General features: G+C 40.0%; 1 protein-coding gene across 3 annotated transcripts in view; it reads left to right on the top strand.

The window, feature by feature from the left end:
* Positions 1 to 18,157, top strand: part of PREX2 (phosphatidylinositol-3,4,5-trisphosphate dependent Rac exchange factor 2) — a 192,526-nt gene that overhangs the window by 63,333 nt on the left and 111,036 nt on the right. For all 3 annotated transcript variants that reach the window (XM_030011505.2, XM_030011506.2, XM_030011508.2), the window contains 3 exons: positions 4,944 to 5,077; positions 10,355 to 10,458; positions 17,647 to 17,796. In XM_030011505.2, the coding sequence (XP_029867365.1) occupies positions 4,944 to 5,077; positions 10,355 to 10,458; positions 17,647 to 17,796 (388 nt within the window). The remainder of the gene's footprint in view (positions 1 to 4,943; positions 5,078 to 10,354; positions 10,459 to 17,646; positions 17,797 to 18,157) is intronic.

The raw sequence follows: 18,157 nt of genomic DNA, 5'->3' as shown, positions 1-18,157 counted from the left end.
CCCATGGGAGACAGTCCTCCATGAACTTCTCCAATGTGGGTCCTTCCCACGGGCTGCAGTTCTTCACAAACCGCTCCAGTGTGGGTCCCTGCCATGGGGTGCAGTCCTTCAGGCACAGACTGCTCCAGCATGGGTCCCTTCCATGGGGTCACAAGTCCTGCCAGAAAACCTGCTCCGGCGTGGGCTCCTCTCTCCGCAGGTCCACAGGTCCTGCCAGGAGCCTGCTCCAGTGAGGGCTTCCCACGGGGTCACAGCCTCCTTTGGGCATCCACCCGCTCTGGTGTGGGGTCCTCCCCGGGCTGCAGGTGGATATCTGCTCCACCGTGGACCTCCGTGGGCTGCAGGGGGACAACCTGCCTCACCGTGGTCTTCACCATAGAAACATAGAATCATTTAGGTTGGAAAAGACCTTCAAGATCATAGAGTCCAACCATCAACCATGCCCACTAAACCATGTTCTGAAGTGCCTTGTCTATGTGCTTTTTGAATACCTCCAGGGATGGTGACTCAACCACTTCCTGGGCAGCCTGTTCCAATGCCTGACAACCCTTTCGGTGAAGAAATTTTTCCTAATATCCAATCTAAACCTCCCCTGGCGCAACTTGAAGCCATTTTCTCTCATCCTATCACTTGTTACTTGGGAGAAGAGACTAACACCCATCTTGCTACAACCTCCTTTCAGGTAGTTGTAGAGAGCGATAAGGTCTCCCCTCAGCCTCCTTTTCTCCAGGCTAAACAAACCCAGTTCCCTCAGCTGCTCCTCATAGGACTTGTGCTCCAGGCCCCTCAACAACTTGGTTGCCCTTCTCTGGACATGCTCCAGCACCTCAATGTCTTTCCTGTAGTGAGGGGCCCAAAACCAAACACAGTACTCAAGGTGGGGCCTCACCAGTACCAAGTACAGGGGAACAATCACTTCCCTGCTCCTGCTGGCCACACTATTTCTGATACAGGCCAGGATGCCGTTGGCCTTCTTGGCCACCTGGGCACACTGCTGGCTCATATTCAGCTGGCTGTCAACCAGTACCCCCAGGTCTTTCTCTGCCAGGCAGCTTTCCAGCCACACTTCCCTAAGCCTGTAGCACTGCATGGGGTTGTTGTGACCCAAGTGCAGGACCCGGCACTTGGCCTTGTTGAACCTCGTACAATTGGCCTCAGCCATTGATCCAGCTTGTCCAGATCCCTCTGTAGATCCTTGCTAGCCACAAGCAGATCAACACTGCCACCCCAACTTGGTGTCATCTGCAAACTTACTGAGGGTGCACTCGATCCCCTTGTCTAGATCATCAATAAAGATATTAAACAGAACTGGCCCCAATACTGAGCTCTAGGGAACACCACTAGTGACCCACCACCAACTGGATTTAACTCCATTCACCACAACCCTTTGGGCTCGTCCATCCAGCCAGTTTTTTACCCAGCGAGGAGTACCATGGGCTGCAGGGGAATCTCTGCTCCCCTCTCCCCCCTTCTTCATTGACCTTGGTGTCTGTAGGGTTGTTTCTCTCACATATTCTCACTCCTCTCTCCAGCTGCTGTTGCATAGGCTTTTTCCCCATCTTAAATACGTTATCACAGAGATGCTACCACCGCTGCTGATGGGCTTAGCCTTGGCCAGCGGTGGGTCCGTCTTGAAGCCAGCTGGCATTGGCTCCATGGAACAGAGAGGAAGCTTCTAGCAGCTTCTCACAGAAGCCACCCCTGTAGCCCCCCTGCTACCAAAGCCTTGCCATGCAAACGCAATACAAATACATGGCATTTTCAAATTGACATATTACAAAAATGCTGGTTTCACTGAAAATACCCCATCAGCTCTAATTGCAGGTAGTTTAAATGTATAGAAACATGAATTGTAGCATAGTAGTAGTGATTTTACATTTAGGTTGAGCAACTGTATGATCTTCCCTTGCAAGCACTAAGTATAAATGTACATATTAATGAAAACTTTGAAATAGCAAATTACTTTTCATGTTCAAATTGCTCATATTTGAGATTTCCCTGGTAGTTTTGATTCAAACATTTAATGAAAATGTGTTTGTGTTAGAAGGTTTTGGTAATATTTGTTCCAAAAGTATTGCTTGTAGGTAGTGTAGTACAGTTTTAGCTGTGCAATAGATAGCCTCACCTGCTTCTGGGACAAGGGTGACCTCTCATCTGTTACTGCAGCCTCGAACCTTCCACCATGAGGGGGACAGCTCGGAGTTGGATAAATGAATTATCCTACTGGGCTGGGTATCAACTGTAGTTTGGTGTTCCTGCTGTAAACCTGTGTGGAGGTTCAAGGTGTAGCTACATCCTTCATGAAAGCGTTGTTATAGTCAGTCCTCTCTTGAATTGCATGGTGGATATGGCAGTGCTTGTGTGCTCCCTGCTTTATCCTTCTTTGGGCATGTTTTTCATCCCTCAGGGATGTGGTGGAGAGGAGTGTTTACCCCAGGTGTAGAGACAGCAGTGCTTTCACATAATATGCCTTTCTCTTTTCTCCCTTTCAGCTCCATGCCCAACCAAAGTCTATGAACAGGCTGGCCCTAACAGTGTAACATAGTCAAGGGGGTGGCAGGGGATTTTTCTGCACTAGCAGTGTTATGTAGGACAGCCAGATGTGACTTCTGATCCCGTTATCTTATTCCCTTGGACTTCAGCAAATAAAACAGCAATAACAAAATTCACTGACCTGCGGCCACACCAGCATGGGTTGTGATCTTGTCAAAAGGTATCCGATAAGTGAAGTTAACACTGTTCAGTATTTGGATGGGAGGTCTCCAAGGGAAAAAAGTGTCTCTAGAAAGTTTTTTTTCATCATCTAGCAGTTTATATTAGAAAAGGAGAAAAATGAAGAGGAAAACAATAGTAAAGGGTAGTAATATGATACAGATAATGCTCACTGCCATATTGTAATGTTGAACTTGAGTCATGAATGAGGTGAATCTTGATAATTCAGGTAGCCCGAATTATATACATTTAAAATATGTATAAAATATGGTATTTATGACATGATGCTGGCAGAGTAGCAGATTTTGCTAGGACTGTTGGGAAAAGGTTGTATTTTTCTACAGTGAAAATGGAATTTTACAATAAAAAGAGAAAAAATTTTTTCATAAAACCCTTTCTATGAAAAAATACACCCTTTCGTAGAACGCTGAAACTGCTGATTCAATTTTGAAGCCTTAAACTGAATTGTTTTGGCTTCCCTGCAAAAAAACCCCAATTTTGCAGCAAAGCTGAAGTTTTCTGTAAAAATAAACGAAAAACCTTTAAAAAATATCCAGCCTTTTAAAATGCAAATTATTAGTAAGTACTATTCCAGCAAATTTCAAAAACATATTGTTTATTCTTTTTAATATACAAAGGCAATGAATTAGAATGGAAAGAAATGATATGCTTTTCGGTAGTTGTGGTCAGCAAGCATTAAGTGCAGCCCTAATTTATGCTTAATTTATATTACTGAGTGTGTTTTAAGGTGTTTCAGCGTTTGGTTTCAAATAAAAGTGTAAAATTGGTATGCCAGCTTCTGGTGCTGATGCTGTCTTGGAAAGGGAAGTATACTGTAGTGGCTATAGATGACATTAATTTTTGGCTCATTTGATCCTAAATGGAAACAAGAGCGGTTAGTTAATACTGATACTGAAGCTGCTTTATTTAGAGACCTGAACTGCGTTCCAGTGTGATGGTTGTGCAATCTCTCTTATCATCTCTGTAAACAGACTGCATTCTCCTTAGAGCAGTCTGAGCTATTGCTCAATATTCTGGGCTGTGATGTACAAAGGATGAACGGTAAGATGAAGAGCTGAGAGCAGAACCCGTGATTTCTTCTTGGCTCTTAATTGAACGCATTTTTCTTTGGGGTACTGTGGTTAGATCAAGAAGAGGAAGTAACTAAAGCTATTGTAGGCATAAGTCATTCAGAACACGTGTAGATTAAAGCAAAGTCCTGGATTTTGCAGGTTTTCCAAGCTGACTGTTGACTGCCTGAAGTTAGGAAACTCTTCAAGCCATGGGTGTATGCTCGATGCATCCAGCACGCATAATTGTCAGTAGGATTGCATGGCTGGATGCATATTGCATATGGACAGGAGCTCTGTCCCACAGGAGCATGACTTTTCTGAATAGCAAAATACACCTCTGAATTCAAGGCAGGCTTCCTTGAGAGGTAAATTTCTCTTTATAAAGCATAGAAATGCCATGACGTTTTTGTAGAAGTATTTTGGGGAAAGTGTTATACATTGTTAAAGTTGCTTCTTTTTCATTAACCTTTATGAAAATGCCTGCCGCCTTTTCACATGAAAGAATGATCTGCCTTGAAGCAAAAATGAGGCATGGGATGTTTCATCCCAAACGTTTAAAGCTTAGCAAAATTCTGATGTCTTCAGAGTATGTTAGGAGGAAGTATACTAGATAGTCTTAGTTGTATGTTAGCTTTGCCTGAGTTTTAAATCTTGCTGGATTTTGATTTTGTGTTTAGCTTAATTTAGTGTTGAAGTATATACCCTTAATGATGTTCAAGTTCCAGGTTGCTTCAGCTTCAAAGTTCATCTTGGCATAGGTTATGTCTTGTAAAGCCCCATTTTCAGACATTTCTGACTAAATAGTAAAGTTACTGAGGATAAGATTTATTGTGTAAAGCTGGCCTGATTTTTCAGGTGCGGTCTCATGCACAGCTGTAATATGATTTGGAAACTTCAGTAATTAGACTTTGTCCATTCAGAAAAGCCACAAACCCTCCCCCTTAGTTAACGGCAATACTAAATGAGTACAAAGCTGGTGTTAAGCATCATTAGAAATTATTATTTAATTACAATGTAATAAATTACCATGAGTTTTATTCTTGGTGTTTCCAGAGAATCATTATGGTTGTGAGTTTGTATAAGAAACTTTTCCTTAATTGATGCAGAGTCCTTCAGTTCTCACAGAATAAAAAATAATCTCTTTCCAATTGATTTTAGGGGTCCAACATCACAGACACGTGCACAGAAATGCTGCGAAGTGGACTACTACTGAAAATTTCAGCAGGAAATATCCAAGAGAGGATATTTTTTCTTTTTGATAACCTTTTGGTCTACTGCAAAAAAAAGCACAGGTAAATGGTTAATTTATACTTTGAAAAAGAATGGATTTTTCTCACAGTAGAGCTAATCCTCTGTGTGCTGTTTCATAAGAATACTTGAACAACACCGAAGGGTCTACTGCAGTTAATTGCAATATAAAAGTCAGCATTTTTAGAGGAGACCTATCATCCAAAGAGAAGTGTATTTAATTCAAACATTGGAAAGATTTTATACAAATGCAGAATCCAAATGGTGAAGTGCAGGGAGAAAGAATCTGTTTTGTCAGTCTTCCACAACAGGTTTTATGACAGCCTCACTCTCTTCTAGAAAGGGTAAACAGACTGAATTTTTAGTTCACACAAATTAGTAGTGTAGCTTATGCTATAAAATAAGTCTCTATAGATTGAAGAGTTTCAAGCTTTGTATTTCTAATTGGGGAAAACAGCCAGAAAGCTGCTGCTTGCTGTGTTGCAAGGAGCAATTCCTTAGTTCAGCAACAAGCTTCTGCAATTAACGTTCTGTGCTCTTATGCTTCCGAGAAATAAGGGTTCTCCTACGTACAGGCATCCTTCTTGAAACTGCTTAAATTTGTCTCTTTGATCCAGAAAATGTTTTTGAGTAACCACTGAATACATATTAGTGGATAGATGCTTGATAAATTCCTGGATAGATGATAGACCTTGAGTATGATCTCCAATAGCACTGCTGAATACCATTATCTTTGCCTCTGCCTTTGTACACTTGTGGATGGTGTCAGAGAAAACTCCACCATTGACCTCAGTGTCTAGTCAAGGAAACTGTCTGCAGCTGCTGAAACTGTTGTTTCATAAATCCAGGTTCCACTGTCATCACTACAGCCGTGTCCATAGGATCAGTGCGAGTACTGTAAGATTTTCAAGGGTAGTTCCAGATTTGATAGCCAAATTTCATCCTGTTTTTCCAGTTGTCTTTTACCAGTGCCCTGGATTGTCTGTAGCATCCAGGTGAAAGATGTCTTTCTCTGCACCTATAATACCCATTTGTTTTGATCAGTGCTCTGGCTTGGCAGTGGTCACATGCCTGTTATAGGATGGATCCTGGCCCAGCTGCTTTTGAAGGCTGTACATGAGAGGATGGTCAAGTGCAATGTTAATAGCAAAATGTACGTTTGGTGCATTCGGGTGAAGGTAGCTGGCCATGCAGTCCAGCGTGTGGGAGCACCCAGCACCATCAACTTTAGGATGAAAAGGCTGGTCAGGCAGCCTGATGCCATAGTGATTTCCCCCTCCCCCACTGCTTTAGCTGTATCTGGGGAATAGTGTGTGCTCTTAATCCTCTTCTTGCTACCTGTTCTTGGTGGGGTTGGATGAGAGGGAAGGAGATTTGAGGGTTGGATAATAGAGACCAGAACTCCTGTATATGTGTACTACAATAGCCGTGTGTTGCGTAGTCTAGTTATAACCTCAGATGTATATACACAAATACAACCAGCAAAGTAAATGGAAATTTATGCATAAAATGCATAAATCTGAGACCAATTTCTAATTGCAGTGTTAAAATCTTACTAGCAACCCTTGTTGCCTGCTGTTGTATATAGTATGTATGTGGTATTTTTCATATGAGTTTTTGCATAGGACTCATCATTCAAAAGTATTATTTTAAATATTTTTAAAATTATTTTTCCAAATAAGTTTATACTCATTTTGTCATACGTAAGAGCAGGTGGCTAGGGGATGGATATCCCTTTTCTCTCCTTTTGTGCTAATTATAGGGAAGCGATCACCCCACTGTGCTTGGCACTGGTGAGGCTGCACCTTGAATACTGTGTTCAGTTTTGGGCCCCTCCCTACAAGAAAAGCATTGAGGTGCTGGAGCATGTCCAAAGAAGAACAATGAAGCTGGTGAAGGATCTAGAGAACAAGTCCTGTGAGGAGCAGCTGAGGCAACTGGGGTTGTTTAGCCTGGAGAAAAGGAGGCTGAGGGGAGACCTTATCGCTCTCTACAACTCCCTGGAAGGAGGTTGTAGTGAGGTGGATTTTGGTCTCTTTTCCCAAGTAACAAGCAATAGGATGAGAGAAAATGGCCTCAAGTTGCGCCAGGGGAGGTTTAGATTGGATATGAGGAAAAATTTCTTCACCGAAAGGGCTATCAGACATTGGAACAGGCTGCCCAGGGAAGTAGTTGAGTCACCATCCCTGGAGGTATTCAAAAGATATGTAGATGTGGCGCTTAGGGATACAGTTTAGTGGTGGACTTGGCAGTGTTAGGTTTATGGTTGGACTCGATGATCTTAAGGGTCTTTTCCAACCTAAATGGTTCTACGATTCTGTGATAGACTTGTGGTAAAATCCATTGTAGCACCTGTAGATGATCTTGCTGAACCAATATGTGGGGAAAATCAGACTCGGTATGTGGTGTAGAAAGCAGAAAGTGGTAGTAGTGGAAAGTAGCCATGGACCCTATTGATCAAGAATGTCTTATAAGAACCTCTCTGTATTGTAAAGCTGCTGAGCTTGTTCTGCAAGAACAGAACTGGACCAGAAATGCTGTTTTTTTCCAGTGGGTTGCTACTGAAGCTGCTGGCTAACCCTGAAGGAGGTTTAAAAATCTTCCCCAGTGAGTATTGTTTCCTCCTACAGATTACTCTGTTAACAGGGAAGCATTTACATGTGAGAAGATAGGTAATTTATACTTCACTAGCTATAGTGAATCAGTCCTTTGTTTTTAAGTTTCAGCTCTTGCTTAGGTTGCAGAACTTTTGGAACCGTTGAGTATGAACCATTTAAGATCATCATGATTATATTTAGTGTTGAATACTGAATTTATTTCAAGGATATCCTTCCGCAACCACTCAGTTTCATTTTTATGTAGGCTGGTTAAATACAAACTCATGGTCTTTTAAAAATTTCTAATTTTTGCTATATTTTGTTGTCTGGCAATTACAATTAAATTACTGATTACATAGTATCTCTTCACTTGTCCACCACTAAGTTACATATTTTGTAGCCATATTCCAGCTACAATGCATTATTGGATGAAAATCTCAAAACACATGACATGTCTATGATTTCTTTGGTTTTGAGCAATTATGTCCTACGTGTCATTGGCTACTACCATGGTGACATCTCTGCAGACATGAGAATAACTCAATTTGGAACATAGTTTCAGAGTTTATGGTGGGAAATGAATTGATCATATGATAGCAAGATACTTCGGGTATTGATGGCAAGTAGGTAAAGAGCGTGTTGCTCACAGGAGGTTTGCATTTTAGAAATTTTACGAAAATTGTCCTATTTTTATGGTATGAGATATTTTATGTAGTTTTTAAGCATCCTTTTGCTGTGGAGTTGTATAAATGTGGATTGCTAAATTTGGGTTCATAGGTACAAAGGTGTTGTGGTTTAAGCTCAGCTGGCAACCATGAAACCACTCGCTTACTCCTCCCCCCGGGTCCCAGTGGGATGAGGAAAAAATATGAAGAAAAGCTCGTTGGTCAAAAAAAAGGATAGGGAGGGATCACTCACCACTTATGGTCATGGGCAAAAGACAGGCTCAACTTGGGGAAGAAACAAAATCAATTTACTACAAATCAAATCAAAACAAGGATAGTAAACAAGGAGAAGTAAAAGCAAACCTTAGAACACCTTCCCCCCACCCCTCCCTCCTTCCTGGCTCAACCCCACTCCCGGTTCTCTCTCCCTCTTCCCCTGGCGGCACAGGGGGATGGGGAATGGGGGTTGGGGTCAGCTCTCCACACCTTGTCTCTGCTGCTCCTTCCTCCTCAGGGGGAGGAGGACTCCTCACTCGTCCCCTGCTCCAGCATGGGGTCCCTCCCACAGGAGACAGTTCTCCATCAACTTCTCTGTGAGTCCCTCCCACGGGCTGCAGTCCTTCACGAACTGCTCTGGCATGGGTCATTTCTGTGGGCCGATCTTCAGGCACAGACTGCTCCAGCGTGGGCTTTCCCACAGAGTCATGGCCACCCTGGGGGGCATCCCCCTGCTCTGGCATGGGCTCCTCCCCAGGCTGCAGGTGGGCATCTGCTCCCCCGCTCCCCTCCATGGGCTGGGGGGGACAGCCTGCCGTCTCACCACGGGCTGCAGGGGCATCCCCTCCTCAGGCACTCCTCCTCCCCCTCCTTCTTCACTGACCTCGGTGTCTGCAGAGGGGTTCCTCTCACATTCCAATCCCCTCTCCACTGCATGTTTCCCTTCTTAAATATGTTATCCCAGAGGCGTTGCCACTGTCGCTGATGGGCTCGGCCTTGGCCAGAGGCAGGTCCGACTTGGAGCCAGGGAAGCTTCTAGCAGCTTCTCACAGGAGCAGCCCTTGCAGCCACTCCCCCGCTACCAAAAAACCCACCACAGAAACTGAAAACAAAAGGTCACTAGAGTTATTGGATTTACTTCACTTTGGAGAGAAAAAATATGTGATACTGAACCTTCATGCTTGCTGCTGTTAAGCTTCTTTTTAAAATATATTATTCAGTTTTTGAATAAGAAACTTAGAGTTACTCATTAGACAGTAACGACTGAGAGGTAGGTCATTTTCTGAAGATTAGTACCTCTCTGGAGTGAGTGAAGGTCAGAATTCGGTGACCATTAATTCTCAGGAACTGACCTTTGTTTGATATACAGTATTAATTATCATTATAGGCAAAAATGGGCAGAAAATCATCCCTGGCTTATCTGAGGTGGGAAAACCTGCCTAGAACTGAGGTTCTAAAAAGGCCTTGACTTCACTGGGAACAGTTATAGCCGTGCAAAGTGATTTGGAATATATCGCTGTGAAACTGGCACAAAATTTCAGCAATTCTTAATTACAATTCTTGGTTAACCCTTATGTGAGGAAGGAAGAATGTTGTCTTCATTCTTCCATGCATAAATCCCATTTATAAGGCTAATGTGTGTAGGTCAAGATTTATATCCAAAGGTGTTCTTATTTCATTTTTTCAGTCATGCTACCCTTGTGTTGAATTTCTTGACTACATCAGTTAGGAGGAAAGATCCTCCCAATGCAATATTTTGTCTTTGATGGCAGACAGTGGCGTATAGGTACCAAAGTGTTGGAACAGAGCTTTTACAGAGTGAGACTTTCCTGATAAACTCTCATGTCTGTCAGCAATTTGCAGCTTACTCTTACCAGAGGTAGCATCTTTGCATTCGCATCAGCAGTGTCCCATTCAGCAATGTTTTCCACAGTTCAACTGCACATGTATAAATGTATTTTGATTTTTACAGTAGTCTTTAAATGCTACATGTACAGGTAGCGGTGCAGAAACATAGAAAAACGTGGTGGATGACATGCTCATCTGCTCTTTCTTTTATCAGGCGACTGAAGAACAGCAAAGCATCTACAGATGGCCACCGTTACCTTTTTCGGGGCAGAATAAACACAGAAGTGATGGAAGTAGAGAATGTAGATGATGGAACAGGTGAGTATATTTGTGTTGCTCACTTACAGAGCAGTCTTTTGAGATGCTGAAATCAAATGCGGCTTCATGATTTCTTTGAGAAGGGAGGGTGCTCCCTGTACTTAGAAAAAGATGCCACTTCAAAAGCGCTATATGCTCATATGAAAACTCTGCTTCTGTGACACATCATTGCTTTCATACATTATTAGCTGGGCAGTCATAGATGACTGTTTTATGCTAACATGAACAGAGTAATAAAATAAGGTGACATTTATTGCTCAACGGAAATCGCGTATTTAACTTTACTTTATAGCATTCCAGCACTCTTTAAGAGGTTATCCCTAGGTATGTGATATATTTGTAAAAGCAAATGGAAAAGTTACCTCTGTTGGAATGAAACCTGAAACACTATGAATGCTGATGTTGTAACATAAGTGTTTAAGAAAAAAAGGAAGGGGTTTTTAAATACCTTTAGGGATATAATCCATATGATTGCTTGAAATTTTCCTGACATATATTAGAAAAGTGAAAACGCAAAGTATTCCTGAATTGAATTTGACAGAAATGTCAATTTTTGTTTTAGAAATTTGAGTTTAACCTTCGAGCTTAACAATTATTATTTCCTTACAATTATTAAAGAAAACCTGAAACATTTAAACATTTTGGGCTTTTTAATGTAAAACTAAAAAAAAAAAAATATGGGAAGCTTGCTGTGGCATTGCAAATATGTAGGTCTGGAGGAAATTTCTGTGAGTTATATATTACTACTTCTGATTTTAAAATAGCATTAGATTTGCCCTACATCTACTGTGGATTCCAAGCATTTCTTACTGTAGTTTCTTTCTAAAATTGAGCATTAATGACAAGGATTGTACAGCTTAAGCTTCATAGAAATCCTTGATAGGAGTTAAATATTTCTTAAAAATTAAGATTTTTTTTTTTTTTTTTTTTCCTAATCTTGAGTTGCTTGCTTTCAAAATAGTTTGCTCACTTCTTGTTCTACTGGTAGACTTGTAGAACAGTTTGACTATTGGTTTTATTGCAACAGACTAGTTTATTGGAAGGCTGTTGTCTCTCCTCCTTATCTTCTTTTCATGTCTTTCAACCTTTTGTCATGGGTTGTGTTTTCTAAGTTTTTATTACTTTTTGTGTCCTTTGGAGTTTCGGTGGTTTTTTTTCAGTTTGTTGGCATCTTTTGGATTACGAGGTGTCGAGAGCTGAAACTTCACTGGTGCCAAGTAGAACAGAATAATTACTGTAGTGCTGCACGTGGCATGCTTTTTACTAATCCCAGGATTGTTTGGCTCTTCTGAGAGCTTTATTTTTCATTTTTTCAGGTTGTGTTACAGAATACCACACCAGATCCTTTTGTGCAGTACTGGTGCCTATCCCATTATATCTTATACTGTGTTAATGTCTGAGAGTAGGTCCTAATAATTATTTTCTTTTCTGTACTGAATTTTATCTATTTCCATAATTTATTAAGCATTTAGGATTCATGTCTTCTTCCCCAAAGCTCTTCCAATGCTTCTTGCCTTGGTTCTATGAACAAACAATGTTATTACTGAACCATTTAAGCTCTTGATAAAACTAGTGGAAAATACTGAACATAAGGTAGAGCACCATGGTGTCACACTTGATTCATTCTCTTTGTTTACTAGACATTTTTTGTAAGACCTCCTTGACATCTGTTTTGGGCTATGTCCTTCACCAGGCCCACCGATTTAGTTAGTGATTTAGAGATATCTATGGGTACGCTATAGCGAATTTCATCAAGCCTCGTTGACTTTTCCAACCTAAATGATTCTATGATTCTATGATTCTATGACTTGAATATAATTTATCCAATATTCTATGTCCCGCTACTTCCCTTTTCTGGCCTGTATTCCTACCCAATTGTTGGCTTTATTTGTATGAAATCTCAGTTAGTGCTTTGTTAATGCAAAAAAGAGAGTTTTCAGTCTGAGTGTTTCAGTCTTTTGTCTCATGTATTATTTGACTACCTTTCATTTGTTTTCCTTCATCTTCCTCATACATGCTTTAGAAATAAAAGACAGTTTTCCTGTTTCCATTATGCCACTTTCTAAGACAGCATCTCTTTACTTGTAACTTTTGATGTTACTGTGGCCACAGAGGATTATACCCACCATCTTCTTTCTGACTAGTATTCCAAGAATTCTGTAACATTTTCTTTCACTGGTTCTGATGCCACATATTGCCACGCTTTTAGTGTTGGCTTTAGCAAATATTTCTTCCTTCCTCCTTCCATGACTATCCTGTATTTGTCAAATCTCTCCTACCTTTCTTCATTTGCTTGTTCTAGCTATCCAGTCCTTGATCTCTTTCACACTGTTCATTTTCCTTCCTGCCCGTTTGCTTTCTTCCTCAATGAATCTTCAAGTACAATTTGGCTAAGCGCAAATGGTCTTCGCCTCCACTCCAGACACCAGTAGTCTAATTTCCTCCAGCCACAGGAAATTTTGCTACTGTCCCCATTTCCCATAGCCTTGCACAGAGTACTGGAGGCTATCATGCTTCTTTCCCACTTGCTCTCCTGAGCCATATCAAATCTTGTCATTTTTATATATGCAGCATTTCTAAAATCTGTCCTCCTTTCCACACTTCTGAGACATCAGTTAATGGTTTGGTTATTTTGATTTCTAGATTATTAGAGGTGGTAGATGCCCCATCCCTGGAAATATTCAGGGTCAGGTTGGATGAGGCTCTGAGCAACCTGATCTAGTTGAAGATATCCCTGCTCATTGCAGGGGGGTTGGACTAGATAACCTTTAAATGTCCCTTCCAACCCAAACTATTCTATGATTATTCTTACCTGCTTTTTTTTTTTCATATCCCCACATTTTCCACCTTCTCCATTTCAGTTTGTCCAATATCCTAAAATAATTTTTTTTTGTAATTACTGCTATTTCATCCCTCCTTTCTATGGTTCTCTTTGAAATATGGAAATATCTGTGTTATTTCCCTGGCCTGTGGCACCTTTCTACCCTTTTCTTGCCAACCCCTCCCTTTTTTTTTAAAAAAACCAAAACAACCTGTTTTCCTTCCTTTTAGTCAGAAGTGTATTCACTCTCCTCACAATGATACTTTTTCTTTCACTCAGATCATGATGCCCTTCTTTAACTTTCCTCTGTCTTGGTTTCTGTACTGTTCTTATTTGTTGCACCCAGATGTCTTGTTTCTCATCCCCTGTAGTCATCCGTGTTTGAACTGTAACCCGGTACTATTCTGCTGCGTTCTTTTTGTCTTATCTCATTCCCAAGTATAGTAATCTGGTTGTCTAAGCCTCATTCACATTAGCTCTGCATGTGCTTTCTTTGGTATGGTATTATTTTATTCTCCTTAATCATCTATCACTTTCTATAACTCTTAATTTAGAGTGAAAGCTCTGAGTGCAGAGTGCTTATATTTTCATATCTATGCATGACTCTTTTTCATGGACTCTTCATGGGGCACTTTATAAACATTGAGGACTTTTGAATCTAGATGATACTTCCAGAGTTTTTTACTGTAGATTTTGGGATCCTCTGCTCACTTGGTATAAGGAACCATAGGGCTCCAGGGAACAGGGTAACTGAGAGCATTTGCTCTCAGTGTTGATAGATGTAGGAATGTAGTCTTCATTGTTTGTAAGTAGAAGCACAGAAATAGGAAAACAGATTCCCAGTGTGATTTATTGTCATGCTAATGACATGCCTACAGAAATTAATAAAGGTTTCTCTGAAAAGCAATTTTTCTTTCATGAAATTAGGCCTGGGCTGAGCATTACCATTGGTGTAAGATTTCTTTTTTGTTTCAGCATCATGAAGCACTCTGCCTTTTTTTGATTGCACTGATTAAAGTGGAATGCATATTACTTATCAGGGCAGACTGTTTGTGTTCTTAAAACAATGTGGCTACACAACTACTTGCAAGTATTACAAAGGTGGATATATTGTGATGGTATTGTTTTTTCTGTATTCAGTTTTTAAAATTCTTTTTGAGAGAAAAGTGTATTTCTAAAGGCATTCACCAGCCATTAAATGAATGTTATTCAGTTTATGAAGACAAGCACTGGAGACTTAGGAAATACCAGATTTATGGTTGCTTATACTATCTTAGTTCTGTCCCGTGTTGTCTTGAAATGAGGCATGAAATAGAAAAAACACTACATGATAATAGTAACCAGAGACTGCATCAAAAAGTATACAGCAGAGGAAGGGAATTGATATTATGCAGCAATTATTTCCTTGGTATTTCTGAGCATCAGTGCTCCTAACTAAAGTCTGAGAAACTTAGAAGTACTTCAATACAGAGATTTCTGTTTGTTTTTTTTAAGGGAAGAAAAAAATTCTGTTGTATATGGCTGTAACAAATTGCTGCTTATGCACCTCTCAAAGGTTTGAGTCTTGAATTTTGAACAATATATTGCAGTTCAAATTACAAGCTTTAATGTATTACCAAGTACCATTAGAAGATGAGGTAATCTTTTATCACCTTTTCTTGGGAAGTTGGAGGCTTAATGATTTGTTAAGCATGCTTGTTCAGACTTTGCATGGAGCAACTTGAAGTCTCATGCTCCTCTTCTTTCTGTAACCATCATGTCAGGTTTGCAAATCATTTGTTTAGCCTGACTGGCAGCTGTGATTGCCTTCATGTGAAGAGTGTGTATATATCCTGTGCAGCTGGCCAGTCAGAACATGCATACCTCGTGGCTGGCCAGCCAGCACGTCTGCAGCTTTTGATCAGATTTTGTCCAATAGCTAGTCTGAAAAAGGTATGAGTTTAAATAGGATGATAGTGTAATGCCGAAATGCTTTTCAGGAGACTATGGGCATGAGTGTATTGGGGAGAAGAAATTGCTGATGGGAGCCTTGGATGATTGTAGTCATGGGGAACACAGAGAGCCAAAGAGAAAGCAGGGATGTTGCTGTTAAAGGCACAGGTTCGTCAAGCTGGGCATCGCAGGAGTGGGTTACTATTGCAAAGTTGGGCTATAGCTACCCATTTTCCTCCACCTGACCTCATTGCCACCTGTATACATTAGGCAGTCTTAGTACCTAGCTAGGTGATTGGGCTTTTCACAGAATTCAGTTTGTAGTGGCATGAGATAAATGTGGTCAAACTGCCAGCCCTCTTGGCCCTGCAGTTACAGACCTTCAGATGCCAAGGACGCTGTATGTTTAAAATGTCCTTTCTACACTGAGATATTCAAGTGGCTGGATGAGCCATTTTTTTCTGAATTAAACTACTAAGTTTACATCAAATTTCTGTCCAGAGTGAAATGAGAGGATCTAAATCCACTTGTGAGTTTGAGCCATCATTTTTTAATTTTTTGGCCACAATTTTAACTGCTAGGGTTCACTGCATTAGAGATCATAATATTTGCCTACATAACATGGGTGTTGTGATGATAGATATATGGTAACAAAGACCACAGGAAAAATATCACCCTGTAGTTTTATATGTATTAACACTAACTTAATAAATAAACGAAAAGGTGCAGCTAGTGCCATACTGCAACGTTTATAAGTATATGCTTAAATAGTACAAAGGGACCTTAACCTTCCTTCCTCCAGTAGTGAACCTGCCTCTTATCTCCAAAGGGCTGCAGTCTGTCAGCTGGGAGCTTGTTTGAGGCCTCTTTCTTTTCCCTGACTTTTGACTCTGATTTTCTGACAGTGCATGAATGATACGATGGCTAGTTTTCAAGAAACAGTGCTTTTAAAGGGACAAAGGATATTACACATAGGTTATGTGAATAAATATATGATAAATAAGTGGTATAAATGTGATATTGCAAAAATAACTTACTTCATTTTTTTCCCCGTCATAGACTTGCTTGCACTTTCTTATACACTTTCAGTACTAGAAAGTTTTGTTGGTTTAGAAATTAGCCATCAGTCTCATGATTTTCTAGTAGTTCCTGACATTTCCCAGCCCAGTATACAAAGCTTGGCTGCTTTCCATCTAATTAAAATGCAGAGTTATTGAAAAGATACTAGCATGTCTGCTGAGATTTATGATAAATCTTAGCAAGCATTTCAGCAAGGGTTTCAGTTTTGGAAAATCCCATCTCATTATACAAAACAGGGCTGAATTATGAAAAAGTATTTGCAAAGTAGAAAGCCCTGTAGTTATTGTAGTAGTTCAGGGCTGGCCCTAGGACTTTCTTTCCTCTTAATGAAAGTTTGTGGTGAGAAAATGTTGACCTTTGATTTTCTTAATATTTTGTACAGTAGTTGCTAGTTCTAGTTTTAATCTGTATTTTATGCAAAAAAATATATTTGTTATCATGAGGAATTTATGCCTCACAAATTTTCCCCCAGGAAAGGCATGTAATCCTAGTGAAGGATATTCAAGGGTGTTAGTTTTGGAGAGGAAGTTTGTTTAGCTAATTTCTGAATAAGATTTATGGACTAGCATGTTAAAATCAAATGTTATAGAATTAAAGAAAGAGTAATAAGTAGTAAATTGTCTGGTTTTTATAGCATAGTGATTTACATGTTAAGAGTCAGAAGTTCAAGATATCTAAGAACATCAGCAATTATTACCTCTCTCCTATAATGTGCAACATAGAGTTGTTAGGAACATATTTCAAAAATTATGCATTTGGTTAATGCATTTTTTTTCAAATCAGAGTAAATCTTGTATTATATTTCAGTTTGTTTAAACAAGTAAGTATAGATATTTCTTTATTCAGGTAACCAGTAAAGATACATCAAATATATATGATTTACTTACTTGCCAAATGGAAATTGTGTTTTTCCCACTCTATGTTTAGTCCTTTTTTAAATTTAATAGTAAATCATTCAATCAGCACAGCAGCTCTGAGTAATTTAAGGGGCAAAACCACAATGCTGCTTTTTTAAGGAATTATTTATTACAGTTTAACACGAACAAAAGTACTCCAAGTACCGTGATCTGTTCTTTTAATAGGACTCTGCCTGTTTTAGTGTCGAGTTTATACCTTCTTCCATATGCTAGGCAACTTGCTGTTACATTTTAAAAAGGACATTATTTACTAAAAGTTAAAAGTACAGCTTATTAAGTTACAATATGGTTCACAAGCAGCACAGATAACTTTAAATTCATTTTTAGTCTTCTGTATTTCCTGAGCTTTATGTGTAATGATAAGAGTTCTCAATAATTTTAAACAACTATTGCTTTTTTAAGAATTGGTGCCCTTAAAGCCATTTTATCTATTCCCAGCTGACTACCACAGCAGCGGCCACACTGTTATTAATGGCTGGAAGATCCACAACACAGCAAAGAACAAATGGTTTGTATGCATGGCGAAAACCCCTGAAGAGAAGCAAGAATGGCTGGAGGCTATTTTGAAGGAGCGAGAGAGAAGAAAAGGTAGGTTAATAAACTTCCTTGTGTTGCTTTGCCAGAAAGCCATAGTGTATTTTTATGTTGAGATATAAAGCAAAACCAGCTGCTAGGCAAACTTGTGGTGTCAGGTTCAGCTGAAGGTTTATGAACACCAGCTTGGAAAAAATAAATCAAACTTCTACTGGGAAGGCCATAATGGTTTGAATCGTGTATGCTGCTAGTGAATGCTGTTTTGGAAACGGGGAGATGATTTAATGTATGATTTTACAGTTTATTCTCAACCAGTATAAATTCCAGTCATGATTTCATTGAGGCCTGTGTACTGTTATGATTTGTGGTATATGAGGGTCTATACTAAATGGCTTGTGGGATTTGTATGCATTGA

This window comes from Aquila chrysaetos, chromosome 4 (assembly GCF_900496995.4).
Source record: "Aquila chrysaetos chrysaetos chromosome 4, bAquChr1.4, whole genome shotgun sequence".
Classification (NCBI taxonomy): domain Eukaryota; kingdom Metazoa; phylum Chordata; class Aves; order Accipitriformes; family Accipitridae; genus Aquila; species Aquila chrysaetos.
The sequence above is the reverse complement of the archived record's forward strand: the minus strand, read 5'-3'. Positions and strand labels throughout refer to the sequence as shown.